This window comes from Zosterops lateralis (assembly GCF_965231275.1).
Source record: "Zosterops lateralis genome assembly, chromosome: Z".
Lineage (NCBI taxonomy): Eukaryota > Metazoa > Chordata > Aves > Passeriformes > Zosteropidae > Zosterops > Zosterops lateralis.
The window spans coordinates 81605145-81627520 of record NC_139800.1 but is presented as its reverse complement, the minus strand read 5'-3'; the positions used below and the strand labels follow the sequence as shown (position 1 = coordinate 81627520).

Here is a 22376-nt window from a genome sequence, read left to right as displayed (position 1 = left end):
TGAATGTAAACACTAGGAAATATTGGGTGATGGATAGGGGGGAAAATAGATAAGCAATATAGAATAAACCCTCTGGTTTTCAAACAATTGCCCTTCATGCTACTTTTTTCTTTTAAAAAAACTTTTCCATATTTCCTGGATCTGTCCTTGACGCAGCCAAGGCCAGGTGAGACTTTTTCCTTCTTTGCAGGTCCTGAAGTTTATAAAGATTTAATCTATTTTTCCATAGCAAAATGTTTATTACCTGCAGGACTATTTTTTCCTTTGATATTTCTTTTTAACAGTAGTCCCCCCTCTTTAACCCACTTATTCTTTTGGGTTGAGCCAAGGATTTATCTGATCCACCTGGAAATATCAGGTTCCAGAAGATCAGATCCAGGAGCATCACCTGCCCTTCTGACAATTCCCAAACTAAATGCAGCACAGAATCTTGGCTGTATCTCAAAAATAGCTGATTTTTATTTTTTTTTTTAATTTTTTTTTTTTTAATTTAAAGAGGAAGAGACAATACTTGCAGGACAAAGAGAAAGATGAGAAGGAAGAGAGAAGATCAGTGAATGTCCAGCACTGGTTTAGAAACAGGCTCTGCCAAGCAGGGGGAAAAGGAGCCTTTTCCAATCCATCCCTTTTATGGTTATTAGTATTGATATTGTATTTCTCTTGGCTCCCAAAAGGAAAAGTGGAGAATGAATTAGGAAAATAATACATTTCTGGAAATAATTTTTTTCCAATTCAGATGTTTTTTAGGAAACAAGAAGGGGGGAAAAAAATCTGCTTCTCAAATGTCAAGGACTTGAAAGACTAAAAATACATCACCGGAATAAATAAATTAACCCAGAAGACAGGACTGATGCTCCGCAGGCATCAGGGATTAAATAAATTCACTAAATTCAAAGTGGTACTGCAGATAAGAGCTCTTTGTGCTGCAGCATGTACAGCTTATTGATTCTGGGATTGAGGTGCTGTGCACTCTTGTAAAGGGGGCTCTGCCTGATATGGGTAAATCCTGCCGTAACGCACAGCCCCGCGCTCCGAGTGTGGAGCCTGCTCCCCTCGCCCCATTTGCTCTAATTTGGTTTGTGCCTTCATCTGCTGCACCACATCTGGACCCTCTCCCCCGCCCAGCCTTTCCCCAGCACTGCCTGAGGGACAAGGGGCACTTCAGGAGGGGCAGGAAAGGGGCCCTGGGCAGCTTCCACAGGGATAGAACGCCCCAGCACTTCCCTTTTCCAGCGGGTTTTGGGGGAACTGCAGGGATAAGGAATCACCAGCAATCCCTGGATCATGCAGGGACCTTAGGGGAGCAGTTCCAATGGGGATTCTGCTTCTGCACACTCACATTTTGTTATGGGAGCCGCCAAGGAATGTGTCTGACCAAGGTCAAACCATGACCCGGACAGATGAATTTTTCTGGACAAAAAAAAGTGGAAAGGTTTGTAATAAACCCTGGAAGGACTGTGCCACACCCATCTGGAATGAAGTTGGGCAAGTTCCAATTTACCTGTTTTCCATGGCAGAGGGTGTTTTCACCCTCCTGGTCAGATGCTGAATTGTCAAAGTCACTTTACACTAATACAGAGGGACATTTAATTTCTCCTTTGGAAGCTCTCTTGGTGCTCAGCTCAGCTTCCCTTCACACATTGCTCTGAAGGGCCAGCAGATCTTTACAAACATAGAACTTCATCACTTCCCAAGAAAGAGAAAAACCTCCAGTCCTCTGGAGATGTGAGGAAGCAGCTGGGCAGGGCAGAGATGCTCTCAGGGTGTGCTAGTCCCCTGGGCCAGCCCTCCTTGGGTGAGGTGGACCTTGAGTGAGCACCTCCCCAGCCTTGGGGCATCCTTGGGTGCTGGCTTTCAGAATCACTGCAGAATGAGCTGATCTGGTCAAGGGGAAAGACTTTTATTATTAATTGTTATCTCTTAGGTATGAGGGAAGAGCTCCATGGCACAAAAGAAGTTGCTACAGGGACTTTTGGGTAACCTCCCCAGATCTCTGCATCTCCCCCAGGTTTGGCAGATCTCCCAATATCTTTCACCAAAATCAAGCTCTTAATCTCAAGACACCTCTCCTACGTGAGGCTGCTCCTGAGCACGATCCACAGGGCCCATGTTTCAACACCCAGGGTTCATTAATATTTCCTGCAGAGTGCTCAGTAAGTAGCAAATAAAGCAGGAAGTGTCCCAGATGTTGGAAAGAAAAAATGGAATTATTCATTGCTTACTAACATCAAATGCTAATGTGAGAAAAGCATCCTTGAAGAAATCCTTGACTAAAATTCATCAGAGTGATGTGAAATCACTGTTTTAATTATGCATTTTGAATGTATTTATTAGTCCCGGTTCTGATCTGACTTACAGATGTTTAGCAGTGATAAGGGTCTGCTGCAGCCTTCGGAATTACTCATGATTTATAATGACAAAACTTGGATCAGAATTAGGTCCTTGTCACTACTCTATAATATCCTTTCATCAAACTTCACATTCAACAGATGAAAGAGACATGCTTTCTGCAATTTCCAACTCCACCACTGAGCCCATGTGCTCCTTTTTTTGAAATTTCTCCTGCAGAAATGATGACTCTCACAGCAAATTTTGTCTGCCTGAGTTATACTTGCCATGAGAAACTTGAGAGCAAAGGAATTGGACTCTTTAATCCACCAAAATGATGTGTTTGGCCTTGTGCTGGCAATAAACATGGAATTTTAATGAAGGAGTTAATTGCTTTAATTATACAACTCTACATTCTCATTCTTTCAATAAGAAATGTGATTATTAGATATATATAAATGTGATTATTAGACATATATCTAATATCGAGAGATTTTCCAAACCTGTGGGAGATCTAGGGATTTGGTGAGGTTACCCAAAAGCTCAATACCAGACAACAACTGGATGTGCTCAACATCAGGTATTTAAAATAAAATACCCTCTGTTCAAGAATGATTCAAAGCCATGTGGTTTCTTTCCAAAGAATGATGGAATTTTAAACTATTGCTTGTTCTAGAGCTGATCCAGAAAGATCAAGTCCCCAGGGATGCTTTACTCCCTAAGGCATGAATGCATGATTAAGCTAAATGTATTCCATAAATGCCTTGATGACATTAAACTAAATTTTTTAAAGAACAGATGGAGAAAGTTAATAAATATTTCATTCTATAATATAAAACTCACTTCTATATTCACAACTTCAGGGATCCTCAGCTTCACAGATATCAATAAGTCTGATGGATTTCTTGCTGCATTCTCATTCTTCTGCCCTGGTGTCTCTTATGGGATCATCATTTCTGCATGCTTGGATTGTTTTATGGGATCAGTGAAAGGCAAGTGACTGTAAATCTTGACCTCTTCTGTTCCTGGATTATATACTTTTATTCTTTGTGACCATAAGTGTTCATCTCCACATTGAATAGATAATTAAATGACAAAAATTATTCAAAAGGAATTTATAGTGAGAAATTATCCCTTGAAGAACTGATGAGGAACAGGCATAACCCAAGGAGAATAAGGAAAAAAACCAAACAGTTTAGAATGGACAAAGAAAACACTAAAATCTCTGTGTATTTGGGAATGTTATGAAACATCCACTCACTGGGAAAAAACTGTGATTTTTACCTGCACATCCCAATTCTATTCAAACAAAATTTCTATTAAGGGAAAACAGTGTGGATATTGCTTAAGCACTGTAGCCCAAGCCTGTTATTCATATGAAAGAACTAATCTTTACATGGGGGAATTACAATTTCTCACTCTGTGTATGCCATGAATCTTGTAAAAGAATAATTAGAACTTGCTCCGAAAGGAAAGAAACGCCAGACTTGAATAATATTTTAGGAAGAGCATTAACAAACATTTTTACACTGCCAACAATCTTCAGCGCTTCCTAGCAGAGATTTACATTCCATTATTAATTAACTGCACTGAGTCAATAGTGTGACACAAAGCTCAGGAGGTGTGAGTTGAGCACAAACTCTGACATCCATGAGAACGGCGCATTTTGAGAGATTTGATTTAAAATTATTTAAAATCTATGCAAATGAGCAAGCAAGGACCCAACAAACTACTTCAAAGCACTGCGCTCCAGCCCAAAAAAAACACAGCAAAATCAAATCTTTGTCATTTCTCAAGTGCCTTTACAAACTTCTCCATATTCAGGACAAATTATTTCACCCCCAGTACCCAAAATTTGATAGAGAATTAGGAGGTGATTGCTCTTTGTAGGGTCACTGCCACATTAGCCAATCACCTGAGTGACTGCAAGAATCTAAATGTATTTAAATGGTATATAATTTTGTCTTTTTGAATCTGACTCTTGTCCATAGAATACAAGGTCCCAGCTGAGCTGCCTGACAGGGCCAAACAAAACAAAGCCCAAAAAAATACCAGTGCTATTGCCTCCACTCCCATTCCTCCAGCTCCCACCATCGTTCAGCTCTTGGGCTCAGAAACTTCTCCAAACTGTGTCCAGGGAAACCTTTCAATTCAGAGTAATTCAGATATTCAGTTCAGAGTAAATTATTCAAAACAAATTTATAGTGAAATTTGCCACTTGAAGAACTGATGGGGCAAAGGCATAGCCCAAGGTGATATCACAACATTATGCTATTGCCCCCCCTCCTTTTTCCTCAACTGGGATCACCTTTAAGTTTTTGGGTTGGGAATCCCCACAAAACTGCATCCAGGGAAAATATTAAATGCAGAGTAAAACATTGCTGTAAAGAAATACTAATTAATTCATGCTATGTTTCAAGCCACAGAAATTGGTTTATTCTCTTATTGAAAGTTAGGTTAGGTCCAGGTACACTTGTATCTTAAGAATCAGGGCTTTTAAGGAAGAAAAAAAGTTTCTCATGTTTCCCGACATCCCATTAAAATGGTTGTCCTTTGACGTCAATTAGAGCCAGCTAAGAAAAAAAAAATCATCCTTAATTGCTTTTAAGAAATAGACATTATTGCTTGCACCGTCGCAGCCAGATTCGATTTCCTTTTACAAGAAACCAGGATGCTGGGAATGCTGTAAAACTCCAGCTCTGCTGAATATGGATGTGGAGCTCTGCTGACAGAGAGTTGCTTTTCCCTGGGCTGCGGAAAAAAACCTGGTGCAAACCCCATCAATGTGCTGAAATATCTCCAAAGTGGGAAAAGGCTGGAGCTGGATGTTCAGCTGGGGCTGGTTTGGGATAGGCAGTGGTTGGATCCTCTGCTCTGGAGCCAGGCTGGGAGAGCTGGGGGTGTTCATATGGTGAAGGCTCCAGGGAGAGCTCCGAGAACCTCCCAGTGCCTAAAGGGGCTCCAGGAGAGCTGGAGAGGGACTGGGGACAAGGGATGGAGTGACAGGATAAGGGGCAATGGCTTCCCACTGCCAGAGGGCAGGATGGGATGGGATATTTCGAAGGAATTCCTGGTTGTGAGGGTGGGGAGGCTCTGGCAAAGGGTGCCCAGAGAAGCTGTGGCTGCCCCTGGATTCCTGCAAGTGTCCAGGGTCAGGTTGGATGGGGCTTGGAGCAACGTGGGATAGTGGAAGGTGTCCCTGCCCATGGCAGTGAGTGGAACAGGGTGGATTTTAAGGTCACTTCCTACCCAAACCACCCCAGGATTCTGTGGATGCCCAGTGCTCCATCCCTGCCTCCCCATCAGAGTGACCGTAACCTATCCTGACAATTAGAGCTACAAAAACAATCAAGTCCTCAAAACCTGGGTGTGTTTCTTTACAAAGGATTATCCCCAACTTTCTCAAAGCCATCCCCAACTTTCTCAAAGCCTTCCCCACAGTTGTTTTACTGCAGGGAATCCAAAATGTCTCTGCCCACCAGGAAGAAGAGGAGTCCAGAGAGCAGCACCAGGGGCACCCCAGCGGCGGCGAACATGAAGGACCACCCGTAGTAGACGCGCACGGGGAAATCGTCCAGGCACTCCTCGCTCCTCTCCAGGAGGATGTACTTCTGAAAGTCAGCTGCAAACTCCTTCCACATCACAAAGAGAAACACGAGCAGGAGAAACAAACCTCCTGGGGGGAGAGACAGAACTGAGTTATTGCCTGTGCAGGAAATACGGGAGCAAAGGTGAGAAGAGATCACAACAGCTTCTCATCCATGCTCGGCCTCAAAGCTTTGTGTTGAGGAATTGTTGCTCCTGGCATTGCTCTGCAGGTTCCTGTGGAAGCTCAGGCCACTGACCATGGCAGAGCTCCACACCACAGTGATCAGTTCCTGCCCTCTGACACCTTCTGCTTTGACCACCAGCACTTCTGAAGGCTTTGCTTCAGCAGGATAAGGCTATGGAGAAACCGCCAGAGCGGGGCTGATGTTCCCAGCAGGGACCTGCATTCCTCTCTCTATGATGGGATGTTTCACCTTTTTTACTTTTAATTCCTCAGATATTGATGAGGAGGCACCAAAACTAAACTTCTTCCTTTTTTCTATCTACCCTTGGAAGAAGTGTCATAGCCAATCCCCACCAGGAAGGCAAAGATGCCATGACAAATCCTGCTGATGCCAAAATTCTGGCACTGCCACCCCCAGAGCCAGTAGAGCCTGCAGGGCCAACACATCATAGGGTAGGAAAGGGCACACAGCCATGAGATATTAATCTTAGGTGGGCTCCTAAATACCAGAATAATAACAAGAATAATATGCAGCTTATGCCATGAAGCTGGAAGCAGATGACAAAAACTAGGGTGGCCCGAATCTCATTTACTCTGTATCATTAAAAAAATGTATTTCTATGCTGCATTTTAAACTCAACATCTATTAAAGCTAAATAGTGACGGTATGATGACAGGTCTGAAAGCAGTTCAGAAATATCTGATCTTGCTACTTCACAGGTAGAAGCTGCTATTTTTAAATGGTGCTCTATAACATATAGATATACACACACATATATGAAAGAAATACATCACAGCTTGTATTATTTTTATGGCTGAAGTGAATCGCTCAAAATTAATTTAGTTGACAAGTTACCACACAGTTCTGTGGATGTGTTGTGGCTTCTGCAGGATTTAATTTCTCCCCTTGCCATTTTTAAATCAAAGGTAGTTGTGGTGTATTTAATTATTCTTCCTGGCAGCTTATACACTCCAAAATCCAGTTCCTGTGCTAAGGAAAGGAAAGGGGTAAAGATTGATGTTGATTTATCTGCTTAAGGGGGTTACTGAATCTTCATCCAGAGGAAACATGTCTATGTTTTACTGTGATTCTGTTTATAATGGTTATAAAAACATCTCAGAGACAAAAATAAGACTCACATGAAGGTAAGAGGCTTCAACGTCCTCTGGGAATGAGATAGAAGATACAGCTCACCACACTAAGCTGTCACATTTACTGAACTGCCTCCCATGCCCTAAAATGGTGCAATCTTATAAATCAAAAATTGGTAAAGCCATATGAATATTCTTTACATCACCCCACACTGATATTCCAGCCATTCTCCCTGACGTGGAAGAGTCCTTGTTTTTCCTGGAGAGGCAGGCAAGGAGTTAAACAGCAGCTGCTGGAACATTTGCATGTTCATTGAGGTTTTGATACCACTTGAAATTAAGTGCACAAATAAATATTTTACACTTACTATGATAGTTGTATGCTTAAAATACCAATTATTCTACTACGAGAAAGCGATGGCATGTTCAAATAGTCGCATGTCCTTTACAAAATACAATGTATTGATAAGAAGGCAATTAAGTCTTTATTACTGATGTAATTTAAAATTAAATTAATTAGATAGCAACTGAACCTTGAAAAGTGCTCCTTTAAAGATCAATTTCTATTTCATTAACTTATAATACCTACCGTAAGAGACGCAAATGAAAGCGCAGCCCCGGTGGGACAGAGAACGTGGGTATGGAAAAGTACTTTGGAATTTTGCTTTAAATAACCAGGAATTCTGTGTTGTTTTCTACCAGGACAATTTAGATGGCCTAAGTCTCTTTTTTTTTTTTTAAGTAATCAGATCAAAACCTTACAGTTCTTTCTGAGGAGGGTGTGGGAAGCCCCAGGGGTGGGTGGCACCATCCCCAACCTCTTCAGGAGATAAGGAATGGGAATCGGTCCCTCCTCTGGCCTCAGGAGAAGCTCCAGGTCTTGGAGTGGAAGGATTTATTATTAAACAGGTACTGGAGGTGATGGCATGGCCATGGCATCTAAATTAAGAATGTTTTCACACTCTGGGCAAATGACAAGAATATGTAAAGCAAGCAGCCTTCTTCCCTGGAATAATTACAGCTGAGTGATGAAGAATCCCTGGGATTTACACCATGTCCTCGGTAGGAAGAGAAAAATCAGAAGGGCAGGTGCAGCCAAAGGACGGTGGGAGCTCAGGAAGGGCAGCTCACCAGAATCTGCTCAGGCAGAAATCCTTGCTTGGAGCAATCACAAGTGTACCTGAACCTTCCTAAAATGTGCCACAATTACAGACATCAGCAGCTTCTTCTTCATGAGAAAATCAGGATGTTTCACTCCCACATTACCAAAGTGTTCAGCACTTTTGTTTTAAAATGCTGTTGTACTTGGGATTTTTCATCTATTGAACAGGTTTCACTTTACCCCCTTCCCTCTGTGGCTTTTAGTACTGGACACAGCAGAAAATCATCTTTGTTTCTTGCCAGCTTTGGGTGTAGAGACACAGATTCCTTCATGCTTTGGGCAGCCAAATGAAAAACTGAAAAAAATGTAGTTTTCTGTCCCAAACATGACACTGGCATTGGCACCCACACCCAATACACAGGGTGTGTATTGGGTTTGGGTAAAGGAAGACATCATCATACCTCATCCCCACACTCCTCTCAGCATCCCTGTGCCTTCTCCACCAGAAAATTACCCAAGTGATCCCTTTCCTTGCCTCCTTCCCCCTCTTTGCCTCTGTTCATGAGGATGGCACTGGGAAAAATTAACTGCGAAACTCCATCTCCAAGCTGATGAGGTCAGTGGCATCTTCTGGGGAGGGGCTAATTGCCAGAAGATTGCAGTGGGGTATTAAATTTGTCTCCTTTGTGCACTGCAGATCCAGGAGCCTGGAGCTCCATCCCCCTCTCCCAGTGGAGCTGCATCGTCTTCTGTGTGGGCAAATTGAAGTAGAGCTTTTTCTTTCTCTCACTTTATTTCCTTGTGACACCTTTATAGCTGCTAATTGTGGGGACAGGTGAGTGAACTCAATCTTTAACTCTTATTCTGGGGAAGCTACTGAACTTTTGTGTAATCTGCTAATTAGGAGAATAATGAACTTTGACTCGTTCTCCTCTCTCACTCGTTCCCTCTTAAGGATGTTAATAACAAGGAAATGGAGGGGTGACCTTCAGCTGCTCTTCCCATGACTGTCAGCCTTCACTGCACGTGGGGAGCCTGAGACTGCCAAAGTGGAGCTGCTCCATTTGGGAAGCAGAATCTGAAAAAAAAATCTAGCATTTCAAGCCACAGAACTGGGATATCTGCCTTTTTTTTTTTCCATGCCTTTTTTTCTTCATGCTGAAGAACAAATCAGTCCCAGTATGGGCAGGGATGTGACCCATCATCCCAGGTTTCTCCAAGCCCCATCCAACCTGGCCTGGAACACTTCCAGGGATGGGGCATCCATAGCCTCTTTGGGCAACTTGTGCCAGTGTGCACTTCTAAGTTTGGTCTCCAAAGTACCCAAAGGAAAACAAAGTGGAGGAGCACAAGGTAGGAAAAATGAAGGACCAGAAGCAAAGTTGTCTCAGCAACTCAAAGGGCTTCCAGAAGCTGCAGCACAAGGCTCACCTGGCCCTCTCAGTGACATTGTAGTGACAATTAGCCAGCCTCTGACTACTGAAACAAAAGGACAGTCAGGCACCAGGCAGGATCTGCCACCCCTTGGGAGTGCTGAAGCCCATTCTGAGATGACAAATGCTGGGAGGAAAGCAGCACACTGGCTCTTGGCTCATGCATTCCAGGTGCTTTTGGGAGAAGGCTGGCAGGGAAAACTGCTCAGCTGGGGCTATGGACATGCAAAAGCAGCACCAGCAAATGTCAGATGGGCTCCAGCTCTTTCCAGAGTCACTCAGTGGAGGAAATCCAGAGAAAAGGCTGCAGTGCTTTGGAAGGGCTCTCAGAAACACCTCTCAGAGTAGTCCATTGTTTATGGGAGGTGGCACAGTCACATTTGCCCTCTGGAATGTACAGTAAATAAAAGGCATCTCAGAGGGAAATCCATGGGGATCTAGTTGAGCCATGACAATCCTCACTGTTGGGTGCTGGATTCCCCCAGTGACAGATGGACACACAGCCCTCCTCAGGACCACACCAGGCTGGTCACCCAGAAATCCCTGGGGATGCATTTGCACCAGTAGTGTCTTTAGAGCCTTTTTGTGGAAAAAGTGACATCATTTTGCAATGAACAACCACGACTTCTCCCAAAAGCAGGGAGTTGGTGGGCAGAACAAAGCTACTGGTGGGGGGTTCCCTGAGAAGCCAGGACATCCCACAATCCTGGTGCTCCATCTCCCATTCCAACTGCCAGACCACATTCCCACTCTGCAGATTGCCAGCTTTTTCACACTTCCTCAAGGAGAGATCCTTTCTGCAAGGGAGGTTAATTAACACTGACCTGCAGGCCATGATTAGAAGACAAGAGGCTCTTTCTCCTGCATCATCCCTGCACATCCCGCTATCCAAAGGAAGGGAATGGCTGGGGACTTGAGGCTGTGTTAAATCCATTGTTCCTACTGCTTAGTGCAATTATGCAAAATATTTTTAGAAGGGATAATGAGAAAATAACCATGGAGGGAGGCAACCCAAATCCACCCAGAAGCCGGGGCCAAGCAGGATCCAGAGGTCTGAGATCAGGATAAGCTCCCCCCTGAATAAAAGGATCAGTTGAAACACTAAGGAAACTTTGCTGAAAAACACATTGAATCCTTCTGCTATCGTTTGAATGGAAAATATAGTAGGAAGTGTCTTCCAGCTGAACTCGTTCCCCCGAATGACTGTTAATAACAATGATTGCTGTTCAGATTGAAGCTGCATTAATACAAACTTCAATTTTAACAGCAGCATCTTTGTCTAATGCCAAGAGGTTTATGTGATGCATAATCAGCTCTTCTAAAAAGTGTCACATTCGAAGCCCCAGCCTTTTAATCAAGGAGTAGTCAAATAAAGTGGAAAAACAATGAAAAAGAAAAAAAAAAGGAAGACAGCTCAGTATTACTTGGCATCCTTTTCTGTGATATTTCTGCCCAAAGTGCAGGCTGGACACACTCCTCAGGGACATCTGCTGCCTCCTGGGAGCCTGGACTACAGATGGGAAGAGAAAGCTTCCTGCCCTTGGATTATTATCCATTATGGGATCACAACAACCCCATGGAAAACTACAGGCCTGGGGCAGAGTGGTTGGGAATCCATTTGTGGAAAAGAACCCCCAGGGTTCCCAGGTGGGCAAGAGGCCAGTGGACCTGGCTTGGATCAGGAACGGTGTCCAGGGGGATCAGAGCACTGCTGTCCCCTGTGCTGGCACTGCTGGGGCACCTCCAGTGCTGGGGGCAGCTCTGGGACGCTCAGGACAAGAGGGACACTGAGGGGCTGGAGCGTGTCCAGGGGAGGGAACGGAGCTGGGAATGGGCTGGAGCCCCAGGAGAGGCTGAGGGAGCTGGGAAAGGGGCTCAGCCTGGAGAAAAGGAGGCTCAGGGGGGACCTTGTGGCTCTGCACAACTCTCTGACAGAAGGGGACAGCCGGGGGTTGGAATTTGCTCCCAGGGAACAGGGACAGGAAGAGAGAGAACAGTTTCAAGCTGCACCAACATGGGTTCAGATTGGACATCAGCAGGAATTTCTGCATGGAAAGCATTGTCCATGTCTGTCACAGGGTGCCCAGGGCAGGGGTAGAATGACCATCTTTGGAGGAATTTAGAAGTTGTGTAGATGCGGCAGCTGGGGACACAGGTCTGTGTCAGGACTTTCTTGTTAAATGTTTTCATTAATATTTTCGGGACCCCAAATTTGGGCTCACTTGAACCATAAAGTGAGAGCAACGGCGGAGTCTCACATGATTTATGCCAGATATGACAAAACAGGAGCTGGTGAAGAATCTGAAATTAAGCAGTGGTTTTTTCAGAGAAAGGCCTGATTTCATTACCAAGTTCTTCACTTGGCACAGTTCAACTGAGCTCCAGCCTGTGGCTGCTTGAGTCATAAAAGAGCTTTTTTCTGAGTTTGAGTCACTGGTATAAATCAAGTATTTCTACTATTGAAGCCAGTTATTCCTCTCAAATACAGAAAAGGAAAAAGCCCAAGTGATAATTCAGTGGAATCATTGGTAACAGCATGGGAAAAATGAATAAATGCCTATTTTTAATTCATTTTCCTGCAGTGCCATCGTTTCATCTTTTCAGGTCTCCTTAAGCCAGCCCTCCCATTTTGGATCATGGGGCTTGCCTTTCATCACTCTGTGGGTTTCCAGCTCTATCAAAGCTAACAGCAGAGGCAGGAGCAGCCCAAATGCAAAGACTGACTTTGGGGAACTGAGTGGGGCTGATGCTGCCCAGGCTTAACACACCTGCAGGCTTTACTGAAATAAAAGGCTTGCATAGAGGAAGAGTAAAAACAAAAGTGATTTTCAAAAACCTCAGCCTTGTTAGGGCAAAGGACTATCTTGCTAAAGCCTGGCTGAGCATGGAATCACAGAGTCACAGAATGGTTTGGGTGGGAAGGGGCCTTAAAGACTATAGAGGCCACGGAAAGGGACACCTTACACTGGACCAGGTTGCTCAGAATAGCCATACAAATATTATCCCAGGGGTTTAATTCCAGTGGGGAAGAGGGAAATCATTTGCTGCTCCCATCAGAGCCCCATATTCCATGGCAGCACTCCATCCTCACCTGCCCCCACCCCAAACCCCCCTGCCCCAGCTGTGTCCCCTCACCTGAGAGCAGCAGGAATCCTCCCCCGACCTTGTAGGAGCGGGGGCTGGAGAAGGGGACCCCACACACCAGCAGGAGCCCCCCCACCAGCCCAGCAGCCACAGCCAGCAGGATGAACGCCGTCCAAAAACCTCTGTACACTGCAACAGGAGCAAAGTCAGTGAAAAGAAGGGGGAAGGAGGCTTTCTTCAACCTCAGAAATATTTTTCTTAATGATGCTGTGTTTAACTCCTGCTTTAGCAACAGTAAAAACAACAACCTGTGAGGCTGCTGTGCCAGGCAGCCAGGGCTCTGCCAGGGCACCTGGAACAGCCATGGGTTCAGGGGGAATGTCATGCCCTACAGAATGGGATTGGAACGAGGCCAGAGGGTTGGGAAGGTTTGCCAGGGAAGCACACCAAAAAAAAGGGGTGGGAGGAAAGGACACCACTCTAAGCTGTGCCAGGGGAGGTTGGAAAAGCTTGGCAAGAAAGGAAAGAAAATAGCAAAATTTGGAGAGGTGGATTCAGACCATAGCTTTGTTCCACTTTAATTAACACTTCAGGAAGGTGCCAGGCTCCCAGTTTAAAATAAAAGCAGTGTGTGCTAGCAAGGAAAACAGGAGCTCATGTGTTCCCCCATTAATGGCCTTGTTTAACTCTGGGAAAGAGAATGGGGCAGGAGAGCAGCTGCCTCTCCATCCAAGGAATTTGGGGGTTTGGAAGTGACTTCATACAGCCACCCCAGGCAGAGCTGAGCAAGTTTGGTCCATCACATCCCAGATGGAACAGGATGGGATGTAGCCCACTAATTTAAGTCTCCCAATAGCCAAGTGTCTTGTAGACACTACCATAAACCTCATCCAAAGGTAGTGGCCTCCCAGCAGAGACCCTCTGATACCCAGCTCCCCATCCCCTGATTTATCCACTCCCTTGGACCACTACATCTTGCCCTGCCAGTTGTTTTCCAGAAGCTCCAGCTCAATTCAAGCATGAGCAAGTGGATAGTGCTGAAATGATTCACACTTGAAAGAAAAATGATACAGAGGAGATGCGTTTTCCTCATTTGAAACCATTTTGTCAGGAGAGCCACTTAGGGAGAGATAAGTATCTTGAACTCTCCAAAACCACAGAATTCATTTTCATGTTTAACCTCCCATCACCCATTTCTCTCAGGGAGCCTAAGAGGATGCAGATAAGGCAGAATTATCTCTGGAGCAGGTAATAGCTGGAGGACCCCTCTCCTTGGACAGCCTCCTGTCATGTCAGCGTTTGCAAATGAGGATGGACTGGGTAGAAAGAAAAGGGTGCTAATGACAGAAGTGGCTGATCCCCCCGAGGGCTTTGCAGAGGATTGGGGCAGGGGAGCAGCCCGGTGCATCCCCCTGCCCAAAATGTGGGGGCTGAGCCACCCCCACGTCCCCAGAGGTGATGCTGCAGGGCCCAGGAGTGCATCCCCCACTCCCCGGCACCTCCACAGAACCACTCAGGTGGGAAAAGACCTCTGAGAATATCGAGGTGACCACGGGATAGTCCCAGGGGACACACCTGGGAGGCAGCTGGGGAGGGTTTCATCTGTCTCTGCTGACAGGCAGGGACAGATGCCTCCAGCGCCCTTTATTTAGGACGGGAAAAAATAGCGTGTGTGCTCATCAGCAGGACCATTCGGAACCTGTGCCCGTCTCTCCCAATCCCACTGCTTATCCCGCGTGTTCTCTGCACATCCTGCACCAGCTCCTCCCTCCTCCTCCCTCCACAGGCCCCTCGTATCCATCTGACACCACGGAGCATTCCCCAGCGCAGGAATTCTGCACAGCACAGCCAAAGAAACGAGCTGCTCTCCCTCACATGCTCCTACTGACAATATTTTTTTTTAATTAATTTCTCATAATAAAAAAAAAAACCAAACAACCCACAAAACTATAAAAAGGTACTACTAAAGGCTGAGGAAAAGGTCAAGATGTTTGTTTGTGCAGAATGTCTGCCCTGCATCCCCGGAGGCAAGGCAGACTGATGCACACTATTTAAAGAAATCAATTCATTTCAAAAAAGATCATTGAATTAATTCTAGCTGCTGCCACCAATTTAGCAAATTAAAATTCCTAACAGCAGCTGATTCATTAAAGAACTTGGAAAATATAGAGAAACATAAATAAAAAGGGACCCAGTTGAAAGGGAGCTCTCCAACTGCGCAATGTTCAGTGCTTTAAAAATAAGCCAGTCACTTATGTGGATTTTCTAACAATTTGGTCTTTAACTGATTTTCCAGTGCTTGTTTATTTTGTCTTGCAACAAACCAACACCTGAGCTATCCTGGGAAACCAGACGCTGGGACAGTCAGCACTTGGGCTGGGTTTGCGTCATCTGGCTCCAGCTCTTCCCAAAGAGTGAGGAGATGGGAGAGGAATGGATTTATCCTCCTGCCCTGCTCACAGGAGTAAGTGCTGAGCACCACATGGGAGGAAGCACAGCCCACCCCAGCACAGCCAGGCTGGAGGAGAGAAAATGTGGGAGAACCTCTCAGTGTGTGCCTCGGGCAGCAAAACAAGCAGCACTGGTTTGTGAAGGAGCTTTCCAAAGGTCTTGGCCATGTGAATTTACAACAGGAGAACCACAGCACTGACACACATCCCAGATCTTTGCCTGACCCCTTGGGAAAGGAGCTGCTGGAGGAGAAGGAAAGAAACTCACCTGCAGTTGTGTCATAGGAGGGATGGGGGAAAGGTCCCACAGCAATGGGCATGGGGAAGAGGTAGCCATGCATGCAGAACTTGGGGTGTGCTTGGCTGGCTGCAAAAGATGAAGAAAAAGAAGAATTAAATCAATCAAATCCCCGTTTGCTTTTATTTCCTGCAGAATCAGTCAGAGTACTGAGATGGTGATGTGCTGTTTTGCAAAACTTGCAAAACCCTCAGTGAAATCTGAAGGCTGGGGAGGAAAAAAAGATAATAAATCTTGGTTAGAGAGAAAAATAAAAACAGAGACAAGAATTGTGAAAGAGGGGAGATATAAGAGGATCTGAGAGTGTTTCTTGCACATCTTCTCATCTTCATAACCTGAGTCCGAGGTGGACAGAAATCACAAAATATGGAACAACTGAAGTCAGTGTCAATATTCTCATTGCTGCTTTCCTCCAGAGAATGTGCCTGAACACCTGGAAGGGTCAAAATGTTTGGATACCAGAACAAGGTACTTCCAAGACCTCCAGCTGGTGAGAAGGAAAAGCACAATTAGAATGGAAGTGCCCCATCAATATTAATACCACTGAGGCTTATCATGATTAACAGTAATAGAATGAATGTTAAATGAATTAATTAATGGTTGGCCACTTATTTAAATATGTTCCCCAGCTCAAAGGAGCACTTTATAATAGGTGGACATTAGTTCATGCTAAATTGACTATGGAATACCTATTGAATTAATTATTACATCCACAAGAGCAGTAAATTAATTTGCCATGATCAATCCTATTATAATAAATACATAAAGAAGCAGCAAAAAAATTTGCCAGTTATCAGAGTGACTCATTTTACTTCAGGTAAAATTATATTATGTATTTCCATATAATGTAATTCAGTAGCAAACTCCCTGTCTCAAGCTTGTCCTTTTTTACCACATATTTCCCGTGTGAAAAACCTCCCTTTGTTCAGCTGAATGGTGGCGGGAAGTATTCCTGCAAGATTTTACAGGAAACAGGTCAGGGGCTGGGGGACAGCAAAGTCATTTGAAATTTTAATCACTGCAGAGTAAATTTAGTGTGGGAACCTGCATTATTTGCAGAGAAGTGCCCTCTGAGGTGATTGTGCTGCTCCACAACCACAGGAACATCTTCCATCGAGGCCTTGGTGGGCACAGGGCAAAAGTCTTTGTGGTGTTTAAAGCCTTTGCAGAACTTACTTAAAATCTAGGGGGTTTTATCTGTGGGATTTTTATCCCAAATCCTCCTGTAGATCTGTGGCCCTCAGTAGTGCTGGTCCCAGGCGTGTCCTGGAGTGGTCTCACTCTTTTCCTATTGCTGGTGGGAGCATCTGTTAGTCTTGGTTTGGAAAGACAGGTGTCTGCCAGGGAAAGCCAGAGCTCCCCTTGGAATGGAGAATGTAAACCCTCTACCCCTACCTCCAAATTATTATAGTTTTGCAATTAGGGGCTTTCAGGAAAAATTGTGGGAATAGAAATAACAGGTTTTTATTAGGAATATTTAAAAATACAAATGTAGTAGAAAAAAAAAAAAAAAGAGAGAGACAGAAAAAAAAAAAAAAAAAAAAAACAAAACAAAAAAAAAAAAACAAAAAAAAAAAAAAAAAAAACAAAACAAAAAACAAAACAAAACAAAACAAAACAAAACAAAAAAAAAAAAACAAAAAAAAAAAAAAAAAAAAACACAAGCAAGCGAACAAACAAAAATCCTGGAAATTCCTGACAGAGTCAGAGAAATGACCTGACACCCAGGGTGTTGGTAGCAATCCAAATAAATCCTCCTGGAGTAACAGATGTGGTTCTGTTGGAGTAGAGGTGATCCTACAGAAGGGTCCAGTGGTAGTGAGGCGGGTCTGGTCTTCCTCTGAAATCCAGTGGAAAACCAGAATACCCAGTGTTCCTGGGTCTCAGTTTTTATCTAGGTAGGAATGCTGGGCTCCTCCCCCTGAGTGGAGCATCTCCCCATGGGATGATGGAATTGTATCAGCCCTGCAGTGAGCCTGGATGGCCCATGGACAGCAGAGATCCCCTGGACAGAGGATGGGTCAGGGAAGAGATAAAGAACACTGCCCCAACTGGTTTAACAGCTGCCCATTAACAGAAGGCACCTGCCCCCTCCTCCTGGAGTTATGAGGAATGGGTTGTACAACAGATAAAGAAAACATCTCCCCAACCAGTTTCTACAGATGGAAATAGAATACACATTTTTGGTTACATATTGCAACCCAAGACTCTGGTTCATTGGGCCAACCCTCCACTGCACAAGGGACACCAGGTTGGCACCAACCAGTGTCACAGAACAGGTTTCACCCTTTCCTTCAATTTGTTTTTGAAGAATTCAATGTGTTTTCGAAAAAAACACATTTGCATCCCTCTCTGCTTATTCTCAAGTGTAATTTCCATGATCTTAAAAAGTAAAGAAGGTAAGATTTTAAAATAAAATGGTTTTCCATGGTGCACCACTGGTCCTGAGCACCCAGGGACACCATGAACATGAAGTTCCAGCCTTCCCAGTGCTGAAATCAGTGGGAGCTGGGCATGCTGAGCACCTGGAAGGCAGAAAACAGGGACAGAAGAGCAATGCCAAGAAGGGCATGGGCTCACATTTACAGAACTTTGCTGAACACAAACATCAAGAGGTATTGGGAGGGAGGGGGAGAAAGGAAAGGTTCTTCTTGCTGGTGGAAGTCACCACTTCACATAACTTTGTAGGTGATAAATGAAACGGCCTCAAGAGGTTGCAACATTTCTGTGAACAGTCCTCTGAGAGCAAAATCCAAGTCAAAAACTGAGCACAGAAAGGGCAAAAAAAGGGTGAGCCGGGTTTGCTTTTGACAGAAGATGAGAACGACGAAAATGAAATAAGAACTGTCTCTTCATTCCCGGGAGCACTTCATGTGCTTGTTTCCCATTGAGCTGCAAGGGAATGCTGTGGATACAGAGTGGTGACATTGTACTCACTGTACCAGAAGGTCCAGATGGTCTCGGGGTGGCCCTCGCCAAAGAACCAGCACCGCCAGAAGAATCCCTCGTGGTGGAAAATGAGGATCTCCTTCCCGACCTCTGTTGGAGTTTCAGCCTGGAGAGGGAGTGAAAGCCCAGGCTGAAACAGGGAAGATCATGGTACAAAGAGTGTGTGCTTTGCTTAGACAGACATTGATTTAATTTTTTATGGGGTTTTCATTTGATTTTTGAGTCATTTTTGGAGGGATTGGGGAACACGGAAGAGCTGCTGCCCTCAACCTTCTGTCACAGCTAGGAAATGTTCTGATAACAAATTGTCCTGCAAACCTGCACAAACCATTTTCTACCTTCTCTGCTCCTTAAACCCCTGCTGGCCAAAGCTGGATGGGAATTTCAGGGAGCTGGGCCTTTTGAGTATGTTCTACTCCTCAAACCCCTTTTTCCAACCCCCAAACCAGACCTGAGAGCACAAGGCTTTGTCTTTCCAGAAGGGATGACATCACATAGTTTAGTCATGGAAGATTTACCAAAGGATTTATTAAAATTATCTCAAACCCAGTTTTATCTTCCTCACACACAGTTTGCCAAAGGAGAGGGGACTGTGGCAATATTAGATTTTATGATGGATGGGGAATATCCATAGACGAATCTGCCCTGTGAACCAGAGAAAGGAGATGGGACTCAACAGGGAGGTGCTAGAAGTATTTATGCTGTCACAGGTTAGTAGGTTTGGGGAAGGGACCTTAAAGACCATTGAGTCTTTAAAGACCATTGAGTCCCTGCCATGGGGAGGGACACCTTCCACTGTCCCAGGCTGCTCCAAGCTCTGTCCAGCCTGGCCTTGCACACTTCCAGGGGTCCAGGGGCAGCCACAGCTTCTCTGGACACCCTGTGCCAGGGCCTCACGGGGAAGAATTTCTCCCCAGTATCCCTTTAGCAGTGGAAAGCTATTGCCTCTTGTCCCATCCCTCCATCCCTTGTCCTAAGTCTCTCTCCAGGTGTTCTGGAGCCCCTTTAGGCACTGGAAGGGGCTCTAAGGTCTCCCCAGAGATCTTCGGCTTCCCTCGTCTCAATGTTTTAATGCATCCCATTATAACAGCTTCCAGAGCTCTGACCTGATTCTCCTTTTACTTTCAGGATAAAATCCTGATTATGAGAAAGGGGAACATTCAGCCCTGAAACTTCCTCAGCTGATGGCTCTCACTTGGTGTATCCACAGCACATTTCACTGAGTTTGCCAGAAACTCAGCCCATCCTTATCTGTAAGGGACAGGATTTGACAGTTTAAGGAAGGGCAGAGAAGGTAAAAACAGAGCCTGTTATCCACAAGCCATAACAGAAATAGAAATAATAGAAACAGTGTCTGAAATAGAAATAAAATAGCTCAGAGGGAAAAGTAAGAGCAGTTCCTATTTCTGCCTGCTGCTTTTGAAGTCACTGCCTCAGCGTCAGGCTCCCCAACACTTGGCCAAGAGCGTCTCTGAAATGTTTGAGATGCTTATTTGTGTCGTGCAGTGCATCATCTCTGCTCTCTCCATTTTCAAAAACAACTAAAATGTGAAACAATTAACACTGTCACTTCCCAAGTGCACGAAAAAGAAGTGGCACTTCCCTGTCTCTGCCATCCCCAGGCTTTACTGAGGTGAGTGAAACTAAAGACTCTGTTTTCTTTTTACCTTCTCCAGGCATTTTTCCATCTTTTTTTATTTTTTTTTTTAAGTTGGGAAAGTCATTTGGAACCATGACTCAAGAAAACAGTGCCCTACATTTGATTATGGGATTCTGAAATGAAAGAAGAATATTTCTTGCTGGCATCATGATGCTTACCCAGGGTGACTCACCACACCAGGAAAAAAAATCAAACCTAATTGGATTGAACTTTGAAGCAACAAAAAGACTGCATACAACAAGGATCTTCCTGTCATTTTGTAATGGAAACCACACACTGATTGGCACAAAAACATTTTGGGGGAGTGGGTGGCTCAAGGAACTGATCTGGTTGTTATTTCATTGAAGTACAGCACAGCAAGTGCAGCGAAAGTCCAACTTGAGGGATCTATAAACAAGCAACATTAGCCCTTAGCACTAAAATATCAAGCTGTGCCTTGAAAATTACATTTCCTGCTAACTAAAATCCTATATAAATCCTACTTTGAGGATCTCCAGGTCACTGGTTGGACGGGCAGGAACCCGTCGACTCTGCCCTGTGTCTGATGTTCACTTTCGTTTGGTGTCTGTGCTGCAGCTGTATCACCTCAGACGGAAAAGATTGCCAAGCCCCACACTTTTAAACATCAACTAGTCTTAAATCAAGAAACTACAGAGGGAGAAATCTTTTAATGGCAAACATCAGGAGATATCTTTTGTCTTTGGAGGGAAATGCTGTCAACAACTAAAGCTCTTACATTTTTGCCTTTCATTCTCTAATGTTCATACCTGCCAGATTACAGAGGTGCCGTCTTAATGTTTCCTAGACACAATTAACTCCAGTCAAAATGCTCAATGTTATAGAAAAGCCGGGTTGGATTTTAAAGAATTTATAAAGTTTTACCTCAGGCTGACCTTTTACATTAACAGGTCACTTTCACTGAGCATAAACATTACCACAGATCTCAAAATTTTAGGTTGGAAATTATTTAGCCAAGTTCTTTCAAAGCAGAAGATTTCAGAGCTCACCCCCCCGGTGCTCAGGGTGCTGTTCCCATGCTGGAAGACCCCGCAGGTGTCCGTGGCCAGGAGCCAATAATCCGTCCCAAAGGCGACGAGGAAGAGCAGCACCCCGGTGCCCCCGAGGATCCCGGCTGCCAGGGCAGCTGCTCCAGCCTTCATGGGGCAGCAGGGGGGAAACCAGCACAACTGGAAATCGGAAAAGGAGGAAAACCCCCGAGTTTTCCCGGTCTCTGGAAGAGCGGGGCCAGAGAAATGCTATTTTTGGATGTGGATAGTGATCTCCCTCCCGGCTGGTGTGAGTTTCAGTGGGTGGTGGGGCAGGACTAATAAAAGCAGATGACCCGGGGTAGGCAAGCAGCTGTGGCATTAAGGATCATGACAAACAGCTATTGAGGCAGAGCAGGGAGCCATCCCAGGGGACACATGGCTGCTGCTGCCAGAGGAGCAGAGCTGGGAGCCCTCAGGACACGGCTCTGGGTCACGAGTGCAGAATTCCTGAGACTCCAGGGAGTTATTCCCATCCCTGCACACACGAGCAGGGGCAGACTCAACGGTCTTCCCCACACGTGGAGCCTGTGGTGTCCTCAGGCACTGTGGTGACACTGCGTCCCCACAAATGGCACTTCTGGAATTTGCATCTCCTTCTTCCCCTGAGCAAACTCTGATGTGGCTTTTACAGAAAGTAACCCCAGAGATGCAAGAAAAAAACATTAAAACACCAGGAGATCTTAAATATCCCTGTTCTCTTGGAAGGGCTGCAATCAACAATCAACACCTTTGCACCAGGCAGGTCCACATGGAGCTGGACAAGGAGCATCCAGCCAGGAGCACACATGGACACACCTGGAATGTCCTGCAGCTGTAAATTATGTTCTCCATCCTGCCATGGAAAAGTGGATTATATGGATCCATACGCCTCCCACCCATCCAGGCTGCTGTGGGAGAAGTGTCTCCTGGGAGCAAGGACATTCCTGCATGGAATTTCATTGCCATTTGCTTGCTAATGTTTTTGGCTTCTGCTGGAGCATCTGCCGTCGATCACTGCCAGGAATGGGATGCCAGACTAGGAAAATTAAAATTTCTGTAGGGCAGTAACTATATTCCTGTGACATGCCAGGAGGCTGGGAGGAGAAATTTAAATTACAGTCAAAAAGCAGGTTCTGATTTTCTAACCTTAGCCTTAGTCATGACCTGCTCTAAACTGGAA

At 44.9% G+C, this 22376-nt stretch overlaps 1 protein-coding gene across 1 annotated transcript; it reads right to left on the bottom strand.

The window, feature by feature from the left end:
• Nucleotides 1-4741: 4741 nt before the first annotated feature.
• Nucleotides 4742-21407, bottom strand: LOC310922700 (transmembrane protein 182-like). The gene is made up of 5 exons (XM_083883432.1): nucleotides 21176-21407; nucleotides 18497-18614; nucleotides 15530-15628; nucleotides 12863-13000; nucleotides 4742-6004 (listed from the first exon to the last, which is right to left on the bottom strand). The coding sequence occupies exons 1-5, from the start codon at nucleotides 21326-21328 to the stop codon at nucleotides 5775-5777; spliced, it is 738 nt and encodes a 245-aa protein (XP_083739558.1). The 5' UTR covers nucleotides 21329-21407; the 3' UTR covers nucleotides 4742-5774.
• Between the last annotated feature and the right edge of the window lie 969 nt (nucleotides 21408-22376).

Bases quoted from the DNA above. Each gene is read 5' to 3' on its own strand.
- LOC310922700 (XM_083883432.1), bottom strand. From the start codon at position 21,328: ATGAAGGCTGGAGCAGCTGCCCTGGCAGCCGGGATCCTCGGGGGCACC. The intron at 15,629-18,496 runs GTGAGTACAATG...CATCTTTTGCAG, and splicing joins CATCTGGACCTTCTGGTACA to CCAGCCAAGCACACCCCAAG. The intron at 13,001-15,529 runs GTGAGTTTCTTT...CTCCTGTTGCAG, and splicing joins CTCCTATGACACAACTGCAG to TGTACAGAGGTTTTTGGACG.